The sequence below is a fragment of the Ranitomeya variabilis genome, chromosome 1 (genome assembly GCF_051348905.1).
Source record: "Ranitomeya variabilis isolate aRanVar5 chromosome 1, aRanVar5.hap1, whole genome shotgun sequence".
Lineage (NCBI taxonomy): Eukaryota > Metazoa > Chordata > Amphibia > Anura > Dendrobatidae > Ranitomeya > Ranitomeya variabilis.
This window is the reverse complement of record NC_135232.1, coordinates 1,105,634,029-1,105,653,368: the sequence shown is the minus strand read 5'-3', so window position 1 is coordinate 1,105,653,368 and position 19,340 is coordinate 1,105,634,029. Positions and strand designations below refer to the sequence as shown.

The window sequence follows — 19,340 nt, the reverse complement described above, 5'->3', positions numbered from 1 at the left end:
CACTTGTATCATGACTACTGTGGCACAAAAGGATAAATCTGGTAATCTCGTAATTGCTAGAAAGTTGAAGAGATTAGTTGAAATCCCTGATCTCGCTTTTATTTTAATGAGAGGAGATTATGGGTGTTCCATTATTTTGAGCGTATTGTTATTTTCATCATACGATATAGAATAAATTTTTTTTTTTTTATTCTGCTGTTTCAGTCAATGTGTCTTTCCTTACTTTTGCTCTCGGCTCAAAATATCCAGGTATGACATCTTCTTGAAAAAAAAAACAGGATTTTTCTATCATCGGTCGAGAGATGTTTATAATATGAGTCTGTGTGGCCACCCGGTGATTGTGATGTGGGTTGCACCTTGTCAAAGGAATAGCTAGTTTGTCATGATAACGCATGGAATTTGTTTTGTAAAACATTAGAATCCTTAAGTAAGACCTGTCACGTGACATAGTTTTGTAATTTTTTTTTACCTAGTGTAAATTCCACTCTTCTCCTGAATCTATCATTGTTAATTTTTATTTCCTGAGCCTCTCTGTTGATTGGATATGGCCACCTCTTCTGTTTACATAAATCAATTTTTTTTTTATCCAAGTAGGTGTTGTTCTCAAGAACACAGAGAAGAATTGAGGACCACAACTACATGTTTTAAAAGACTAGATATTTATATGAAGCGACTGGTGGCATGATACAAATGCCTATCAGTACACTTTACCATTTGAACGATACAACTGTAAATCAGCAAGCTTTACCATTGGCACGATACAACCATCAATCCGTAAAGTTTAACATTGGCAAGATACAACAGCCAATTTGTAAACTTTACCGGTGGCACGATCCAACCACCAATCGGTAAACTTTAAACTTTACCGGCGGCACGATCCAACCACCAATCGGTAAACTTTAAACTTTACCGGTGGCACGATACACCTGCCAAGCGGTAGACCTTACCATTGGCACAATTCATCTGTCAATCTATAATCTTTACTGGTGGGATGATGCAACCGCCAATCTGTAAACTTTACTGGTAGGACGATACAACTGCCAATCGATAAACCTTACCATTGGCACGATACAACTGCTAATCAGTAAACTTTACCGATGGGATGATGCAAACACCAATCGGGAAATTTTACCGGTGGGAAGATACCACCGCCAATCGGTAAACCTTACCATTGGCAAGATACAACCGCAAATGGGTAAAATTACGAGTGGCACAATACAACTGACAATCTGTAAACTTTATCGTTGGGACGATACAACCACCAATCGGTAAAACTTACTGGCCGCACAATACAACCGCCAATTGGTGATCTTTTAAATGCCTGTTTTCAAAGTAAACCCTGCACACTGAGCGATCTACAGCAGATCACTCAGTGCGTACAGGCTGCCATGGTTCTCTGGGGTGTGTGACCAGGATGATACAACGTCAAGAAAAATGTTTGTTTTTTTGTGCTCTGCAAAACATGATTTCGCCAGATGAACGAGTGATTTGCCCGTTCATCGGATGAGCGACAGCCTGTTTATACATCAAGATAATTGTGAAACAAGTATTTTTAGCAACATTCTTCACATGTATCTTGCAGTATAAATGCAGAATGAGACATAACATCTACAAGGTCATACAAAATGAAGATAAGAAATGACCCATTGAGAGTAACAGTTACATAGTAATAAAATGTGGAGATAAGACGTCATTAATGATAGGACAAAGTCATAGAATATACACTACCTAACAATTAAGGTTTATTTGATGGAACAATAGGCGATTCAGCGTGCAGGGTGGAAACCGAGCAATTATTAAAGATTAAAAGGACGCACAAAAAAATACTTAAAATTAAACAGATGTTAATTGTTAAAAGAAAAAATAAAGATCTAGAGGAGACCCCCTACCTGTAGGAGAGTGTGGATGGCGTGAGTGACAGGGAAGATCCCCTCCGTTATCGATAAGCACGCTGAGTAGCCAATGTAATAGCCTATTTTGAAGGAATCTAAAATGAGAGTGATGACGGCAAAAAGAGTGATTCCACCTAAAAGAGAAATAAGGGAGTTGTAATAGTTGACACTAAGGATTTTCAAATAGTGAAAAATAAAATAGGAGATCTAATGATACAAACCCACAGTGATTATACCAGAACCTTACTCGCTCCTTATTAACAGCATAGCTTGGCAACTCTGAGCGCTCAGGCAAACTCCATAAGAGTCTGTACATAAACCTCACACTTTTTTGCATGTTCCTTGACAATGTCTGTTTCCGTATTATAATTTTATAGAAGAAGATTCAGGCTAATAGCTTTACAAAGCTATTATGGACAGCAAGGTGACTACTATCTCTGTACAAAGATAGTCATACCTCCTCACTTTCTGTGAAAGATGTTGGCACAGATAGTACTGCCTACTTGTTTCCCCTTGAAATTGGGGTATATACAGATAGTACTACCTCCTTGTCCCATTATTAAATGTTGTACAATACGCACACTTATCACTGCCTTACTATTCCTTCCTGTAAATGATGCAGGCAGAAATTGTTCTTCATTAATGTCCAACTTTTGTATGGTATGTAGGCACAGATAGTACAACTTTATTGTTTCTCTCTGTAAATTACGTAAGCACAAATAGTACTTTCTAACTCACCCCAAGCAACAGTGACATACTGCTAATAGCGGTAGATCATGTGGTCACTATAGGGCTCGTGAGTCGGGGGGGCAATGGCAGCACAATACCTCCCCAGCTATGCTGCACACTTTCAATCCAGAGTTGAGAGCAACAATGGTAGAATTTTCCATCATCTCCCTCATTCATCATTATCCTTGTGCGACTCAGTTCTCATATCTCAGCGCAGAGACTGGAGTAGCGGAAAAACAGAGAGAAGTGAGTAGTTTTCTTTTTCTTATTTGCTTATTTTACTAATTTACAGTGGGTACGGAAAGTATTTAGACCCCTTTAAATTTTTCACTCTTTGTTTCATTGCAGCCATTTGGTAACTTCAAGAAAGTTCATTTTATTCACATTAATGTACACTCTGCACCCCATCTTGACTGAAAAAAACAGAAATGTAGAATATTTTGAAAATGTATTAAAAAAGAAAAACTGAAATATCACATTGTCATAAGTATTCAGACCCTGTGCTCAGACACTCATATTTAAGTCACATGCTGTCCATTTCCTTGTGATCCTTCTTGAGATGGTTCTACTCCTTCATTGGAGTCCAGCTGTGTTTAATTAAACTGATTTGGAAAGGCACACACCTGTCTATATAAGACCTCACAGACCTGGTATAATATAATATAATATAAGACCTGGTCTAATTAGAGGAAAATAGACCTTGTTGTGATAATTCTCAGTGGTATGTGTGGAGAAAACCAGGCACTGCTCGTCACCTGCCCAATACAATCCCAACAGTGAAACATGGTGGTGGCAGCATCATGCTATGGGGGTGTTTTTCAGCTGCAGGGACAGGACTACTGGTTGCCATTGATGGAAACATGAATGCGGTGAAGTACAGAGATATCCTGGATGAAAACCTTTTCCACAGTGCTCTGGACCTCAGACTTGGCTGAAGGTTCACCTTCCAACAAGACAATGACCCTAAGCACACAGCTAAAATAACAAAGGAGAGGATTCAGAACAACTCTGTGACCATTCTTGACTGGCCCAGCCAGAGCCCTGACCTAAACCCAATTGAGCGTCTCTGGAGGTACCTGAAAATGGCTGACCACCAACGTTCAACATCAAACCTGACGGAACTGGAGAGGATCTGCAAGGAAGAATGGCAGAGGATCCCCAAATCCAGGTGTGAAAAACTTGATGCATCATTCTGAAGATGACTCATGGCTGTACTAGCTCAAAAGGTGCTTCTACTCAATACTGAGCAAAGGGTCTGAATACTTATGACCACGTGATATTTCAGTTTTTCTTTTTTAATAAATTTGCAAAATTTCAAATCTGTTTTTTTTCAGTAAACATGGGGTGCAGAGTGTACATTAATGAGAAAACAATGAACTTTTTTGAATTTACCAAATGGCTGCAATGAAACAAAGAGTGAAAAATTTAAAGGGGTCTGAATACTTTATATACCCACTGTATATAGCACCATTAACTCTCTAGGGATTTAAACACATCATAGACATAGACATTATCAGTGAGTACACTGTATTCATTGGAGTGATCATATTGTTTGGATGGCTAAATGGGGGAACATTATACTATTTGGAGGAATATGTGGGGTCCATTACACTGTTTGGAGAGCTACGCAAGAGGCCATTATACAGATTGGATGGCTTTGTGGGGGCATTATACTGTGTGGAGGGCAGTGTGGGGATCATTATACTGTGTGGAGGGCCTTTATACAGTGTGGGGGCTGAGTGATGGCCATCATACTGTGTGGGAGTCATCATTTTGTGTGCTGGGCTCTGTGGTGAGCATCATTCTGTATGGAGTGTTGTGTGTGGGGGGATCATAGTATATGGAAGGACACTATACTGTATGAAGGCTCATCATATTGTGTGGATAGCTATGTGGGGGGCATAATATTACCTGGAGGGCTGTGGGGGCCTCTTACTGTGTGGAAAGACTATGCTGAGGCCATCATTCTGGGTGTCGGGTACTTTGGGGGCCATGATCCTATGTTTAGGTCACTGTGGGGGTATCATACTTTGCTGGGGATTGGGTACTGTACGGGAATTCACTGTGGGGGTATCATGCTGTTTTGGGGGGAACTTTTGTTGGCAGCATACTTTATGGAGGCTGTGAAGAGCTGACCACTTACTAAAAACTATTGGAGCAATGCCCATAGAGTGGAGTCCATGGCTCTATGGGATGCAGACTTTTTCAGCACGGAGCACTGGTTACATTGATATTGTTTTGTTTTATTAGATATTTGTTTGCTGTGTTTTATTAGTAATTTGCTTGCTCGATAGTCCTCGGGAATCAATGTTTCCATTCAGTGACAGCAAGCAGAGGAAAACGTGCAGGCTGAGTCTTAGACTAGGGTCACATTGCGTTATGTGACCGCGTTTAACGGACTACGTTACACCGCGGAATAACGCGGTGTAACATAGTCCGTTAACGCCGCCATTGCCTGTAATGGTGAACGCCTCGCTAGCGCACGCCCACATTGGGAGTGCGCTAGCGATGTGCCGTCATTTGAGTGACGGCCCGCGAACGCTGCTTGCAGCGTTCGCGGTCCGTTCCTCGCTAGCGCAGATCGGGGATCTGCGCTAGCGGGATCAGCTAACGCGATCCCTTTTGGAACATTGCATTAGCGCAGTCCGTAGCGCTATGCGCTAAACGGACTGCCCTAACGCAATGTGACCCTAGCCTTATGTATACCTAAGGCCAGACAGGAGATTGCCAAAGGTAAATGTAAAGCAATCATTCTATTAATCTCACCTGTATCTCAAGGTCTCAAGCCATTTTACTCCCAGCCCTAGGCCCATTGTGTGGATAGGGTTTGAAGACCCAGGGGAGCCGTCACCACAGGGTTCTCATATGCAGTCCCAGGTGATGGCCTTATGGAATATGCTTCATTCTTTGAACTAAAGGCAAATGTTTATAAAGGGAGGGAGAAAAAGATGCCACATGGTTAGTCAGGAAGTTGGAAGAGTGACGTCAAAGGGATAGGTGTTATGGACCTGGTGGTTAGGAGCACCCGGAATGACCTGATGGTTAAACTGTAGAACAGGACCAGCTCTGGGAAGTGGGAGCTCTGCTGACCGCAAACCCTAATCCTATCACACACACTAGAAATAGCCGTGGAGCGTACCTAACTCTGCCTAGACGCCTCTTCACAGCCTAAGAGCTAACTACCCCTAAAGATAGGAAATAAAGCCTTACCTTGCCTCAGAGAAATTCCCCAAAGGAAAAGGCAGCCCCCCACAAATATTGACTGTGAGTTAAGATGGAAGTCACAAACGCAGGAATGAAACAGGTTTCAGCAAAGGAGGCCAGACTTCACTAAACAGACTGAGGATAGAAAAGGTATCTTTGTGGTCAGCACAAAAACTACAAAATACCACGCAGAGTGTGCAAAAAGACCCCCGCACCGACTCACGGTGCGGAGGTGCCACTCTGCATCCCAGAGCTTCCAGCTAGCAAGGCAATATCATGATAGCAAGCTGGACAAGAAAACAATGAATAACAAATAACTAGCAGGGACTTAGCTTCTGCTGGAGTAGACAGGTCATCAGCAAGATCCAGGAGAGATCTGAACCAGTACTAAGACATTGACAGCTGGATCAAGTAACGATCTGAGTGGAGTTAAATAGAGAAGCCAGCCTAGCAGTAAACGAGGGCAGCTGAGGAAGGAATCTCAGAACCAGCAGCTCCACTCACAGCCACCAGAGGGAGTCCACGGACAGAACTCGCCGAAGTACCATTCATGACCACAGGAGGGAGTTCGAGAACGGAATTCACAACAGTACCCCCCCTTGAGGAGGGGTCACCGAACCCTCACCAGAGCCCCCAGGCCAATCAGGATGAGCCAAATGAAAGGCACGAACTAAATCGGCAGCATGGACATCAGAGGCAACAACCCAGGAATTATCTTCCTGACCATAGCCCTTCCATTTGACCAGGTACTGAAGTTTCCGTCTCGAAATACGAGAATCTAAAATCTTCTCCACCACATACTCCAACTCCCCCTCGACCAACACTGGAGCAGGAGGGTCAACGGAGGGAACCATAGGCGCCACATATCTCCGCAACAACGACCTATGGAACACATTATGGATGGCAAAAGAAGCTGGAAAGGCCAAACGAAATGACACAGGATTAAGAATTTCAGAAATCTTATAGGGACCAATGAAACGAGGCTTAAACTTAGGAGAAGAAACCTTCATAGGAACATAACGAGACGACAACCAAACCAAATCCCCAACACGAAGTCGGGGACCAACACAGCGACGGCGGTTAGCGAAACGTTGAGCCTTCTCCTGGGACAATGTCAAATTGTCCACTACGTGATTCCAGATTTGCTGCAATCTGTCCACCACAGAATCCACACCAGGACAGTCCGAAGGCTCAACCTGCCCTGAAGAAAAACGAGGATGGAAACCAGAATTACAGAAAAAAGGCGAAACCAAAGTAGCCGAACTGGCGAATTATTAAGGGCGAACTCAGCCAAAGTCAAGAAGGTCACCCAATCATCCTGATCAGCAGAAACAAAGCATCTCAGATATGTTTCCAAAGTCTGATTGGTTCGTTCGGTTTGGCCATTTGTCTGAGGATGGAAAGCCGAAGAAAACGACAAATCAATGCCCATCTTGGCAAAAAAGGACCGCCAAAACCTTGAAACAAACTGGGAACCTCTGTCCGACACGATGTTCTCCAGAATGCCGTGCAAAGGAACCACATGCTGGAAAAATAATGGAACCAAATTAGAGGAGGAAGGCAATTTAGGCAAGGGTACTAAATGGACCATCTTAGAGAAGCGATCACAAACCACCCAGATGACCGACATCCTTTGAGAGACAGGGAGATCTGAAATAAAATCCATGGAAACATGCGTCCAGGGCCTTTTCGGGACTGGCAAGGGCAAAAGCAACCCACTGGCACGAGAACAGCAGGGCTTAGCCCGAGCACAAGACCCACAGGACTGCACAAAGGAACGCACATCCCGTGACAAGGACGGCCACCAAAAGGACCTAGCCACCAAATCCTTGGTACCAAAGATTCCAGGATGACCAGCCAACACCGAACAATGAACCTCAGAGATAACTCTACTAGTCCATCTATCAGGGACAAACAGTTTCTCCGCTGGACAACAGTCAGGTCTATCAGCCTGAAACTCCTGTAGCACCCGCCGTAAATCAGGGGAGATGGCAGACAAAATTACCCCCTCTTTGAGAATACCAGCCGGCTCAGGAACTCCCGGAGAATCAGGCACAAAACTCCTTGAAAGGGCAACAGCCTTCACATTCTTAGAACCCGGAAGGTATGAAACCACAAAATCGAAACGGGAGAAAAACAGCGACCATCGAGCCTGTCTAGGAATCAACCGCTTGGCAGACTCGAGATAAGTCAGATTCTTGTGATCCGTCAAGACCACCACGCGATGCTTGGCTCCCTCAAGCCAATGTCGCCACTCCTCAAATGCCCACTTCATAGCCAACAACTCCCTATTGCCAACATCATAATTATGCTCAGCAGGCGAAAATTTCCTAGAAAAGAAAGCACATGGCTTCATCACAGAGCCATCAGAACTTCTTTGAGACAGAACAGCCCCTGCTCCAATCTCAGAAGCATCCACCTCGACCTGAAAAGGGAGCGAAACATCTGGCTGACACAACACAGGGGCTGAATAGAAACGACGTTTCAACTCCTGAAAAGCCTCAACGGCCGCAGAGGACCAATTCACCACATCCGCACCTTTCTTGGTCAAATCAGTCAACGGTTTAACCACACTAGAGAAATTAGCGATGGAGCGACGGTAAAAATTAGCAAAGCCCAGGAATTTCTGAAGGCTCTTCACAGAAGTAGGCTGAGTCCAATCATAAATGGCCTGAACTTTAAAAGGATCCATCTCGATAGCAGAAGGGGAAAAAATGAAGCCCAAAAATGAAACCTTCTGAACTCCGAGGAGACATTTAGACCCCTTCACAAACAAGGAATTAGCACGAAGGACCTGGAACACCATTCTGACCTGCTTCACATGAGACTCCCAGTCATCCGAAAAGACCAAAATATCATCCAAATATACAATCATGAATCTATCCAGGTACTTTCGGAAGATGTCATGCATAAAGGACTGAAACACAGATGGGGCATTAGAAAGCCCGAATGGCATCACCAGGTACTCAAAATGGCCCTCGGGCGTATTAAATGCTGTTTTCCATTCATCGCCCTGTTTAATACGCACAAGATTATACGCATTCTCCAAGGACTCCTTTATATAACTCCGCATAGCGGCGTGTTCTGGCACAGATAAATTGAACAGTCGGCCCTTAGGAAACTTACTACCAGGAATCAAATTAATAGCACAATCGCAATCCCTATGAGGAGGTAGGGCACTGGATTTGGGCTCATCAAATACATCCCGGTAATCCAACAAAAACTCAGGGACTTCAGAAGGAGTGGAAGAAGAAATTGACAACAATGGAACATCACCATGTACCCCTTGACAACCCCAACTGGACACAGACATTGTTTTCCAATCCAATACTGGATTATGGACCTGTAGCCATGGCAAACCCAATACGACCACATCATGCAGATTATGCAACACTAAAAAGCGAATATCCTCCTGATGTGCAGGAGCCATGCACATGGTCAACTGAGTCCAGTACTGAGGCTTATTCTTGGCCAAAGGCGTAGCATCAATTCCCCTCAATGGAATAGGATACTGCAAGGGCTCCAAGAAAAAACAAGAAAAAACCACAGCGCCTGGCAAACTCCAAGTCCATCAAATTCAGGGCAGCGCCTGAATCCACAAATGCCATAACAGAATAGGACGACAAAGAGCAAATCAGAGTAACGGACAAAAGAAATTTAGGCTGTACAGTACCAATGGTGACAGACCTAGCGAACCGCTTAGTGCGCTTAGGACAATCAGAGATAGCATGAGTGGAGTCACCACAGTAAAAACACAGCCCATTCTGACGTCTGTGTTCTTGCCGTTCAGCTCTGGTCAAAGTCCTATCACATTGCACAGGCTCAGGCCTCTGCTCAGAAGATACCGCCAAGTGGTGCACAGCTTTGCGCTCACGCAAGCGCTGATCGATCTGAATGGCCAAGGACATAGACTCATTCAGACCAGCAGGCGTGGGGAACCCCACCATAACATCCTTAAGGGCTTCAGAAAGACCCTTTCTGAAAATTGCCGCCAGGGCACACTCATTCCACTGAGTAAGCACAGACCACTTTCTAAACTTCTGACAATATACCTCCGCTTCATCCTGACCCTGACACAAAGCCAGCAAGATTTTCTCTGCCTGGTCCACTGAATTCGGTTCATCATAAAGCAATCCAAGCGCCAGAAAAAACGCATCTACATTACGCAATGCAGGGTCTCCTGGCGCCAGGGAAAATGCCCAGTCTTGAGGGTCGTCACGTAACAAAGAAATAATGATTTTTACTTGCTGAATGGGGTCACCAGAGGAGTGGGGTTTCAAAGCAAGAAACAGTCTACAATTATTTTTGAAATTCAGGAACTTAGATCTATCCCCAGAAAACAAATCAGGAATTGGAATTCTAGGCTCTAACATCGGATTCTGAACTACATAATCCTGAATGCTTTGTACCCTTGCAGTGAGTTGATCCATACAAGAGGACAGACCCTGAATGTCCATATCTGCACCTGAGTCCTGAACCACCCAGAGGTTAAGGGGAAAAGAAAGACAAAACACACTGCAGAGAAAAAAAAATGGTCTCAGAACTTCTCTTATCCCTCTATTGAGATGCATTAACACTTTGTGGGCCAGCTGTACTGTTATGGACCTGGTGGTTAGGAGCACCCGGAATGACCTGATGGTTAAACTGTAGAACAGGACCAGCTCTGGGAAGTGGGAGCTCTGCTGACCGCAAACCCTAATCCTATCACACACACTAGAAATAGCCGTGGAGCGTACCTAACTCAGGCTGTGAAGAGGCGTCTAGGCAGAGAGCTAACTACCCCTAAAGATAGGAAATAAAGCCTTACCTTGCCTCAGAGAAATTCCCCAAAGGAAAATATTGACTGTGAGTTAAGATGGAAGTCACAAACACAGGAATGAAAGAGGTTTCAGCAAAGGAGGCCAGACTTCACTAAACAGACTGAGGATAGAAAAGGTATCTTTGTGGTCAGCACAAAAACTACAAAATACCACGCAGAGTGTGCAAAAAGACCCCCGCACCGACTCACGGTGCGGAGGTGCCACTCTGCATCCCAGAGCTTCCAGCTAGCAAGGCAATATCATGATAGCAAGCTGGACAAGAAAACAATGAATAACAAATAACTAGCAGGGACTTAGCTTCTGCTGGAGTAGACAGGTCATCAGCAAGATCCAGGAGAGATCTGAACCAGTACTAAGACATTGACAGCTGGCATCAAGTAACGATCTGAGTGGAGTTAAATAGAGAAGCCAGCCTAGCAGTAAACGAGGGCAGCTGAGGAAGGAATCTCAGAACCAGCAGCTCCACTCACAGCCACCAGAGGGAGTCCACGGACAGAACTCGCCGAAGTACCATTCATGACCACAGGAGGGAGTTCGAGAACGGAATTCACAACAGATAGGATTGATAGGATGACGAATGGAGCACATGGATGGATGGATGGCCAATGAAGTTTTGGAAATCGGTTGCCGAATGGACTGGACACATATGTTACTCTTGAGGTATCTGTCAACTGGATTTCAGGAACCTTCTTGCTGCTGGACACATGGGCTTTGTTTGCATTTCCTGTCATTTGAAGGAGCGTGGACTGTGAGTACAGACTATACTGTCGGGAGATATGAAATCTGTGGGTCAACCAAAAGTTGGGAGAGTATCGCCTGGTACGAGGGGCAGTGGAACTACTGGTCCCAGGGAGGGAATCTTGTAGAATGGGGACATTGCATTTTGGCTATATACCCGGAGTTATAGTTAAACCATGGACAAAAGGAATAAAATATAGTTGCATTGTTAACCTGCCTAGGTGATTATTACAACCCACAACCTCAGATCTTCAAAGAGGCCAAGAAATGGGTATGTTAGAGCATGGGAACACTATGGGGCTTCAGTATGAGCAAAATTACTTTAAATGGGCTGCAAAGTAATGATTTACGCTCTTCTGTGATCATTCTGAATATTTTTTTTATTTTTTGAGGGTGGGGGGCAATTAGGGTTTCTGCTATGTGGCCCAATGATTTCGATGTACTTCCCTTCCAAACACCCCATTTTTTAGGAACCCCTAGAATAAAATATGAATTCACCAATTTTCCCCCTATGACTTCTTCCAAATTTTGGGAATTGATAGCACAAGTATTGGAATTAATAGCCCAACAAACTACTGGTAATTTATGTATTCAAGACAATTTATTTTACAAAAACTGTCTATTCTGGGTATGTGAGGAGTAGTGATGATCATTAGTGATGAGCGAATATACTCGTTACTTGAGATTTCTCGAACACGCTCGGGGGTCCTCCGAGTATTTTTTAGTGCTCGGAGATTTAGATTTTATTGCCGCAGTTGAATGATTTACATCTGTTAGCCAGCCTAAGTACATGTGGGGGTTGCCTGGTTGCTAGGGAATCCCCACATGTACTTATGCTGCCTAACAGGTGTAAATCATTCAGCTGCGGCAAGAAAAACTAAATCTCCGAACACTAAAAAATACTCGGAGGACACCCGAGCATGCTCGAGAAATCTCGAGTAACGAGTATATTCACTCATCACTCATGATCATGTTAGAAAAAAAGTGAATTGACAATAAAACTTGATAATAATCTGCAAAACGAGAGAGAAATCGCACCACCAAGTTTCTTGGTATAGTTTTGTCCCGCCTCCACCGCCCACCCCCACTCGATCTAAATCGGTGAAAGGCAGTTTCATGCGCAATCAACAAGTGTCACTGAAATTAAAAAAAAATGTAAGGCTTTATCCTCAATATGGGTTTTGTGAAAAAAATATCTCTCCACTCCTACAGGATAACAATATCTATTCCGAGTACCCCTGTATTTGAAGCTGTTATATCTCCCTATAGCGATTTATGCATTATGGTGACAACTCGCAATCTGCTCCTCCCAAGAAGTGACCTGTTGTGAATTTACTTTTTGCTCCCTCTAGTGGTTACTAGTTTTTTGACTCTGGTTTTTCTGTCATTCCTTTTATCCGCACCTGGGTCGTTAGTTAAGGGTGTTGCTATTTAAGCTCCCTGGACCTTCAGTTCAATGCCTGGCAACGTAGTTATCAGAGCTAGTCTGCTGTGCTCTTGTCTACTGATCCTGGTTCCAGTTATATCAGCTAAGTCCGCTTTTTGCTTTTTGCTATTTTGTTTTGGTTTTGTATTTTTGTCCAGCTTGTTCCAAATATATATCCTGACCTTTGCTGGAAGCTCTAGGGGGCTGGTGTTCTCCCCCCGGACCGTTAGACGGTTCGGGGGTTCTTGAATTTCCAGTGTGGATTTTGATAGGGTTTTTGTTGACCATATAAGTTACCTTTCTTTATTCTGCTATCAGTTAGCGGGCCTCTCTGTGCTAAACCTGGTTCATTTCTGTGTTTGTCATTTCCTCTTACCTCACCGTTATTATTTGTGGGGGGCTTCTATCCAGCTTTGGGGTCCCCTTCTCTGGAGGCAAGAAAGGTCTTTTGTTTTCCTCTACTAGGGGTAGCTAGATTCTCCGGCTGGAGCGTGTCATCTAGAATCAACGTAGGAATGATCCCCGGCTACTTCTAGTGTTGGCGTTAGGAGTAGATATATGGTCAACCCAGCTACCACTGCCCTATGAGCTGGATTTTTGTATTCTGCAGACTTCCACGTTCCTCTGAGACCCTCGCCATTGGGGTCATATCAGTTTGCCAGGCCCGTATTAAATGTTTAATGCATTGCAGAAGAGGGATTATAAGAAAGAAGATTCTGAGTTTTTTTTTTTTTTTTCTTCTTCCCCTTTACCTCAGAGTGGCTATGCTTGCTGCAGACATGAATGTCCAGACCTTGATTACAAGTGTGGACCAGCTGGCTACTCGTGTGCAGGGCATACAAGACTATGTTATCAGTAATCCTAGGTCAGAACCTAAAATACCGATTCCTGAACTGTTTTCCGGAGACAGGTTTAAGTTTAGGAATTTTGTGAATAATTGTAAATTGTTTTTGTCCCTGAGACCCTGTTCATCTGGAGACTCTGCTCAGCAAGTAAAAATTGTTATTTCGTTCTTACGGGGCGACCCTCAGGATTGGGCTTTTTCGCTGGCGCCAGGAGATCCGGCATTGGCTGATATTAATGCGTTTTTTCTGGCGCTCGGTTTACTTTATGAGGAACCCAATCTTGAGATTCAGGCAGAAAAGGCCTTGCTGGCTATGTCTCAGGGGCAGGACGAGGCTGAAGTGTACTGCCAAAAATTTCGGAAATGGTCCGTGCTGACACATTGGAACGAGTGTGCACTGGTCGCTAATTTTAGAAATGGCCTTTCTGAAGCCATTAAGAATGTTATGGTGGGTTTTCCCATTCCCACAGGTCTGAATGATACTATGGCACTGGCTATTCAAATTGACCGGCGGTTGCGGGAGCGCAAAACCGCAAATTCCCTCATGGTGTTGTCTGAACAGACACCTAATTCGGTGCAATGTGATAGAAAAATCGCAAATTCCCTCATGGTGTTGTCTGAACAGACACCTGATTTAATGCAATGTGATAGAATCCTGACTAGAAATGAGCGGAAAATTCATAGACGCCGGAATGGCTTGTGCTACTACTGTGGTGATTCTACACATATTATCTCAGCATGCTCTAAACGTATAGCTAAGGTTGTTAGTCCTGTCACCGTTGGTAATTTGCAACCTAAATTTATTCTGTCTGTAACTTTGATTTGCTCACTGTCGTCTTTTCCTGTCATGGCGTTTGTAGATTCAGGTGCTGCCCTGAGTCTTATGGATCTGTCATTTGCTAAGCACTGTGGTTTTACTCTTGAACCATTAGAAAATCCTATTCCTCTTAGGGGTATTGATGCTATGCCATTGGCAGCAAATAAACCGCAGTATTGGACACAGGTTACCATGTGCATGACTCCTGAACACCGCGAGGTGATACGTTTCCTGGTTTTACATAAAATGCATGATTTGGTTGTTTTAGGGCTGCCATGGTTACAGACCCATAATCCAGTCCTGGACTGGAAGGCTATGTCAGTCTCAAGTTGGGGCTGTCGTGGTATTCATGGGGATTCCCTGCCTGTGTCTATTGCTTCTTCTACGCCTTCGGAAGTTCCGGAGTATTTGTCTGATTATCAGGATGTCTTCAGTGAGTCTGAGTCCAGTGCACTGCCTCCTCATAGGGACTGTGACTGTGCTATAGATTTGATCCCAGGCAGTAAATTTCCTAAGGGAAGACTGTTTAATCTGTCGGTACCTGAACATACCGCTATGCGTTCATATATCAAGGAGTCTCTAGAGAAAGGACATATTCGTCCGTCTTCTTCCCCTCTTGGTGCGGGATTCTTTTTTGTGGCAAAAAAGGACGGATCTTTGAGACCTTGTATTGATTATCGGCTTTTAAATAAGATCACCGTCAAATTTCAGTATCCTTTACCGCTATTGTCTGACTTGTTTGCCCGGATTAAAGGTGCCAAGTGGTTCACCAAGATAGATCTTCGTGGTGCGTACAACCTTGTGCGCATTAAGCAAGGTGATGAATGGAAAACCGCATTCAATACGCCCGAAGGTCATTTTGAGTACTTGGTGATGCCTTTTGGGCTCTCCAATGCGCCTTCAGTTTTTCAGTCCTTTATGCATGACATTTTCCGGAAGTATCTGGATAAATTTTTGATTGTTTATCTGGATGATATTTTGGTTTTTTCTGATCATTGGGATTCGCATGTGGAGCAGGTCAGGTTGGTCTTTAAAATTTTGCGTGAAAATTCTTTGTTTGTCAAGGGCTCAAAGTGTCTCTTTGGTGTACAGAAGGTTCCCTTTTTGGGGTTCATTTTTTCCCCTTCTGCTGTGGAGATGGACCCAGTCAAGGTCCGAGCTATTCTTGATTGGACTCAGCCCTCGTCAGTTAAGAGTCTACAGAAGTTCTTGGGTTTCGCTAACTTCTACCGTCGTTTTATCGCTAATTTTTCTAGCATTGTGAAACCTTTGACGGATATGACCAAGAAGGGCTCCGATGTAGCTAACTGGGCTCCTGCTGCCGTGGAGGCTTTCCAGGAGTTGAAACGCCGGTTTACTTCGGCGCCTGTTTTGTGCCAGCCCGATGTCTCACTTCCCTTTCAGGTTGAGGTGGATGCTTCAGAGATTGGAGCAGGGGCCGTTTTGTCGCAGAGAGGCCCTGGTTGTTCTGTTATGAAACCTTGTGCCTTTTTCTCTAGGAAGTTTTCGCCTGCCGAGCGAAATTATGATGTGGGCAATCGGGAGTTGTTGGCCATGAAATGGGCATTTGAGGAGTGGCGTCATTGGCTCGAGGGTGCTAAGCATCGTGTGGTGGTCTTGACTGATCACAAAAATCTGATGTATCTCGAGTCTGCTAAACGCCTTAATCCGAGACAGGCCCGCTGGTCATTGTTTTTCTCCCGCTTTGATTTTGTTGTCTCGTATTTACCAGGTTCAAAGAATGTGAAGGCCGATGCTCTTTCTAGGAGCTTTGTGCCTGATGCTCCTGGAGTCGCTGATCCTGTTGGTATTCTTAAAGATGGAGTTATCTTGTCAGCTATTTCTCCGGATCTGCGACGTGTGTTGCAGAGATTTCAGGCTGATAGGCCTGAGTCTTGTCCACCTGACAGACTGTTTGTCCCGGATAAGTGGACCAGCAGAGTCATTTCCGAGGTTCATTCCTCGGTGTTGGCAGGTCACCCGGGAATTTTTGGCACCAGAGATCTGGTGGCCAGGTCCTTTTGGTGGCCTTCCTTGTCAAGGGATGTGCGGTCATTTGTGCAGTCCTGTGGGACTTGTGCTCGAGCTAAGCCTTGCTGTTCTCGTGCCAGCGGTTTGCTCTTGCCCTTGCCTGTCCCGAAGAGACCTTGGACACATATCTCCATGGATTTCATTTCTGATCTTCCGCTATCCCAGGGCATGTCCGTTATCTGGGTGATATGTGATCGCTTCTCAAAGATGGTCCATTTGGTTCCTTTGCCTAAGCTGCCTTCCTCTTCCGATCTGGTTCCTGTGTTTTTCCAGAACGTGGTTCGTTTGCACGGCATCCCTGAGAATATTGTGTCAGACAGAGGATCCCAGTTCGTTTCCAGATTCTGGCGATCCTTTTGTAGTAGGATGGGCATTGATTTGTCGTTTTCGTCTGCTTTCCATCCTCAGACTAATGGACAGACGGAGCGAACCAATCAGACTTTGGAGGCTTATTTGAGGTGTTTTGTCTCTGCTGATCAGGACGATTGGGTGACATTCTTGCCGTTGGCTGAGTTTGCCCTTAATAATCGGGCTAGTTCCGCCACCTTGGTTTCGCCTTTTTTCTGCAACTCTGGTTTCCATCCTCGCTTTTCTTCGGGTCATGTGGAGCCTTCTGACTGTCCTGGGGTGGATTCTGTGGTGGATAGGTTGCAGCGGATCTGGAATCATGTGGTGGACAACTTGAAGTTGTCACAGGAGAGGGCTCAGCGCTTTGCCAACCGCCGCCGCGGTGTGGGTCCCCGACTACGCGTTGGGGATTTGGTATGGCTTTCTTCCCGCCTTGTTCCTATGAAGGTCTCCTCTCCCAAATTTAAACCTCGTTTTATTGGGCCTTACAAGATATTGGAAATCCTTAATCCTGTATCTTTTCGTCTGGATCTTCCTGTGTCGTTTGCTATTCACAATGTATTTCATAGGTCCTTGTTGCGGCGGTACATTGTGCCTATAGTTCCTTCTGCTGAGCCTCCTGCTCCGGTGTTGGTTGAGGGCGAGTTGGAGTACGTGGTGGAGAAGATCTTGGATTCTCGCCTCTCCAGGCGGAGGCTTCAGTACCTGGTCAAGTGGAAGGGCTATGGTCAGGAGGATAATTCCTGGGTGGTCGCCTCTGATGTTCATGCGGCCGATTTAGTTCGTGCCTTTCATGCCGCTCATCCTGATCGCCCTGGTGGTCGTGGTGAGGGTTCGGTGACCCCTCACTAAGGGGGGGGTACTGTTGTGAATTTACTTTTTGCTCACTCTAGTGGTTACTAGTTTTTTGACTCTGGTTTTTCTGTCATTCCTTTTATCCGCACCTGGGTCGTTAGTTAAGGGTGTTGCTATTTAAGCTCCCTGGACCTTCAGTTCAATGCCTGGCAACGTAGTTATCAGAGCTAGTCTGCTGTGCTCTTGTCTACTGATCCTGGTTCCAGTTATATCAGCTAAGTCCGCTTTTTGCTTTTTGCTATTTTGTTTTGGTTTTGTATTTTTGTCCAGCTTGTTCCAAATATATATCCTGACCTTTGCTGGAAGCTCTAGGGGGCTGGTGTTCTCCCCCCGGACCGTTAGACGGTTCGGGGGTTCTTGAATTTCCAGTGTGGATTTTGATAGGGTTTTTGTTGACCATATAAGTTACCTTTCTTTATTCTGCTATCAGTTAGCGGGCCTCTCTGTGCTAAACCTGGTTCATTTCTGTGTTTGTCATTTCCTCTTACCTCACCGTTATTATTTGTGGGGGGCTTCTATCCAGCTTTGGGGTCCCCTTCTCTGGAGGCAAGAAAGGTCTTTTGTTTTCCTCTACTAGGGGTAGCTAGATTCTCCGGCTGGAGCGTGTCATCTAGAATCAACGTAGGAATGATCCCCGGCTACTTCTAGTGTTGGCGTTAGGAGTAGATATATGGTCAACCCAGCTACCACTGCCCTATGAGCTGGATTTTTGTATTCTGCAGACTTCCACGTTCCTCTGAGACCCTCGCCATTGGGGTCATAACAGTGACCCCAATTATAATCGCCTTAATAAATTGAGACCCCTAGTTTCCCTTCTAATAGTTTCATTCTTAATTTGTATGCCCTTGATTAGAATTTATCAATTCGTAAGACCATTATGAGTTTGAAAGTCTGGCATCCCTTCCGCCAACTTATTTACTTCAAACACATAAAAGAATATATAGTGTGCGACAGCACAAAGTGGTATATGCCCAGATTTTTAATTCATGAAGGCAGAAACAACCAAATCAATCCTACAAGCTGCCCAGAGACAATTAGCATGTTTGGTAAAATTGTATGGTAGCTACTGATGCCATTTCTACATCAAGAGTGCTTACAAAATACTAGTGTGCCCCGATACAATTCCCACTGTCCGTGGGACAGTCGCAAAAAACAGAGTACGGTAGGTTTCTCATCATATCTGGTGTCTAGAAGTTTGGAAAAAGAGCTTAATTTGCACTTGAATGGAAAAACTTACTGCACTGAGGGTGAGGAGGAACAACAGGAAAGATGTCTACGTCTACATGCGAACCACCTTGCATATGGCATTAATAGATGGAGCCACCAGGGACAAGGAGAAACTGGTCTGTTTAATGAACTATAACAAATTAATGGGAAATATAAACCTCTCAAACCAGGTTCTTCAACCTTATCTGGTGAAACGGAAGACCAGGGCCTGGCACAAGAAGGTATAAATCTACTTTATTGAGGCTGATACCTAAAATAGTTTTGTTCTGTACAAACAAAAATCGCTAGGAGCTCCCAGTTTTCTCTTATTAGAGGAGAGAATTGTAGAGCGTCTCCTATTTGACCCACGGCACATGAGAAAGCCCATGGATCTGAAGGTATCCGGAAACTTGCTGAAATCATTTTATGC

At 44.5% G+C, this 19,340-nt stretch overlaps 1 protein-coding gene across 1 annotated transcript in view; it reads right to left on the bottom strand.

Moving 5' to 3' along the window:
* The window catches only part of LOC143793294 (proton channel OTOP1-like), a 96,071-nt gene that overhangs the window by 32,918 nt on the left and 43,813 nt on the right, over positions 1 to 19,340 (bottom strand). Inside the window, exon 3 of the mRNA XM_077280144.1 lies at positions 1,890 to 2,026. Within this exon, the coding sequence (XP_077136259.1) occupies positions 1,890 to 2,026 (137 nt within the window). The remainder of the gene's footprint in view (positions 1 to 1,889; positions 2,027 to 19,340) is intronic.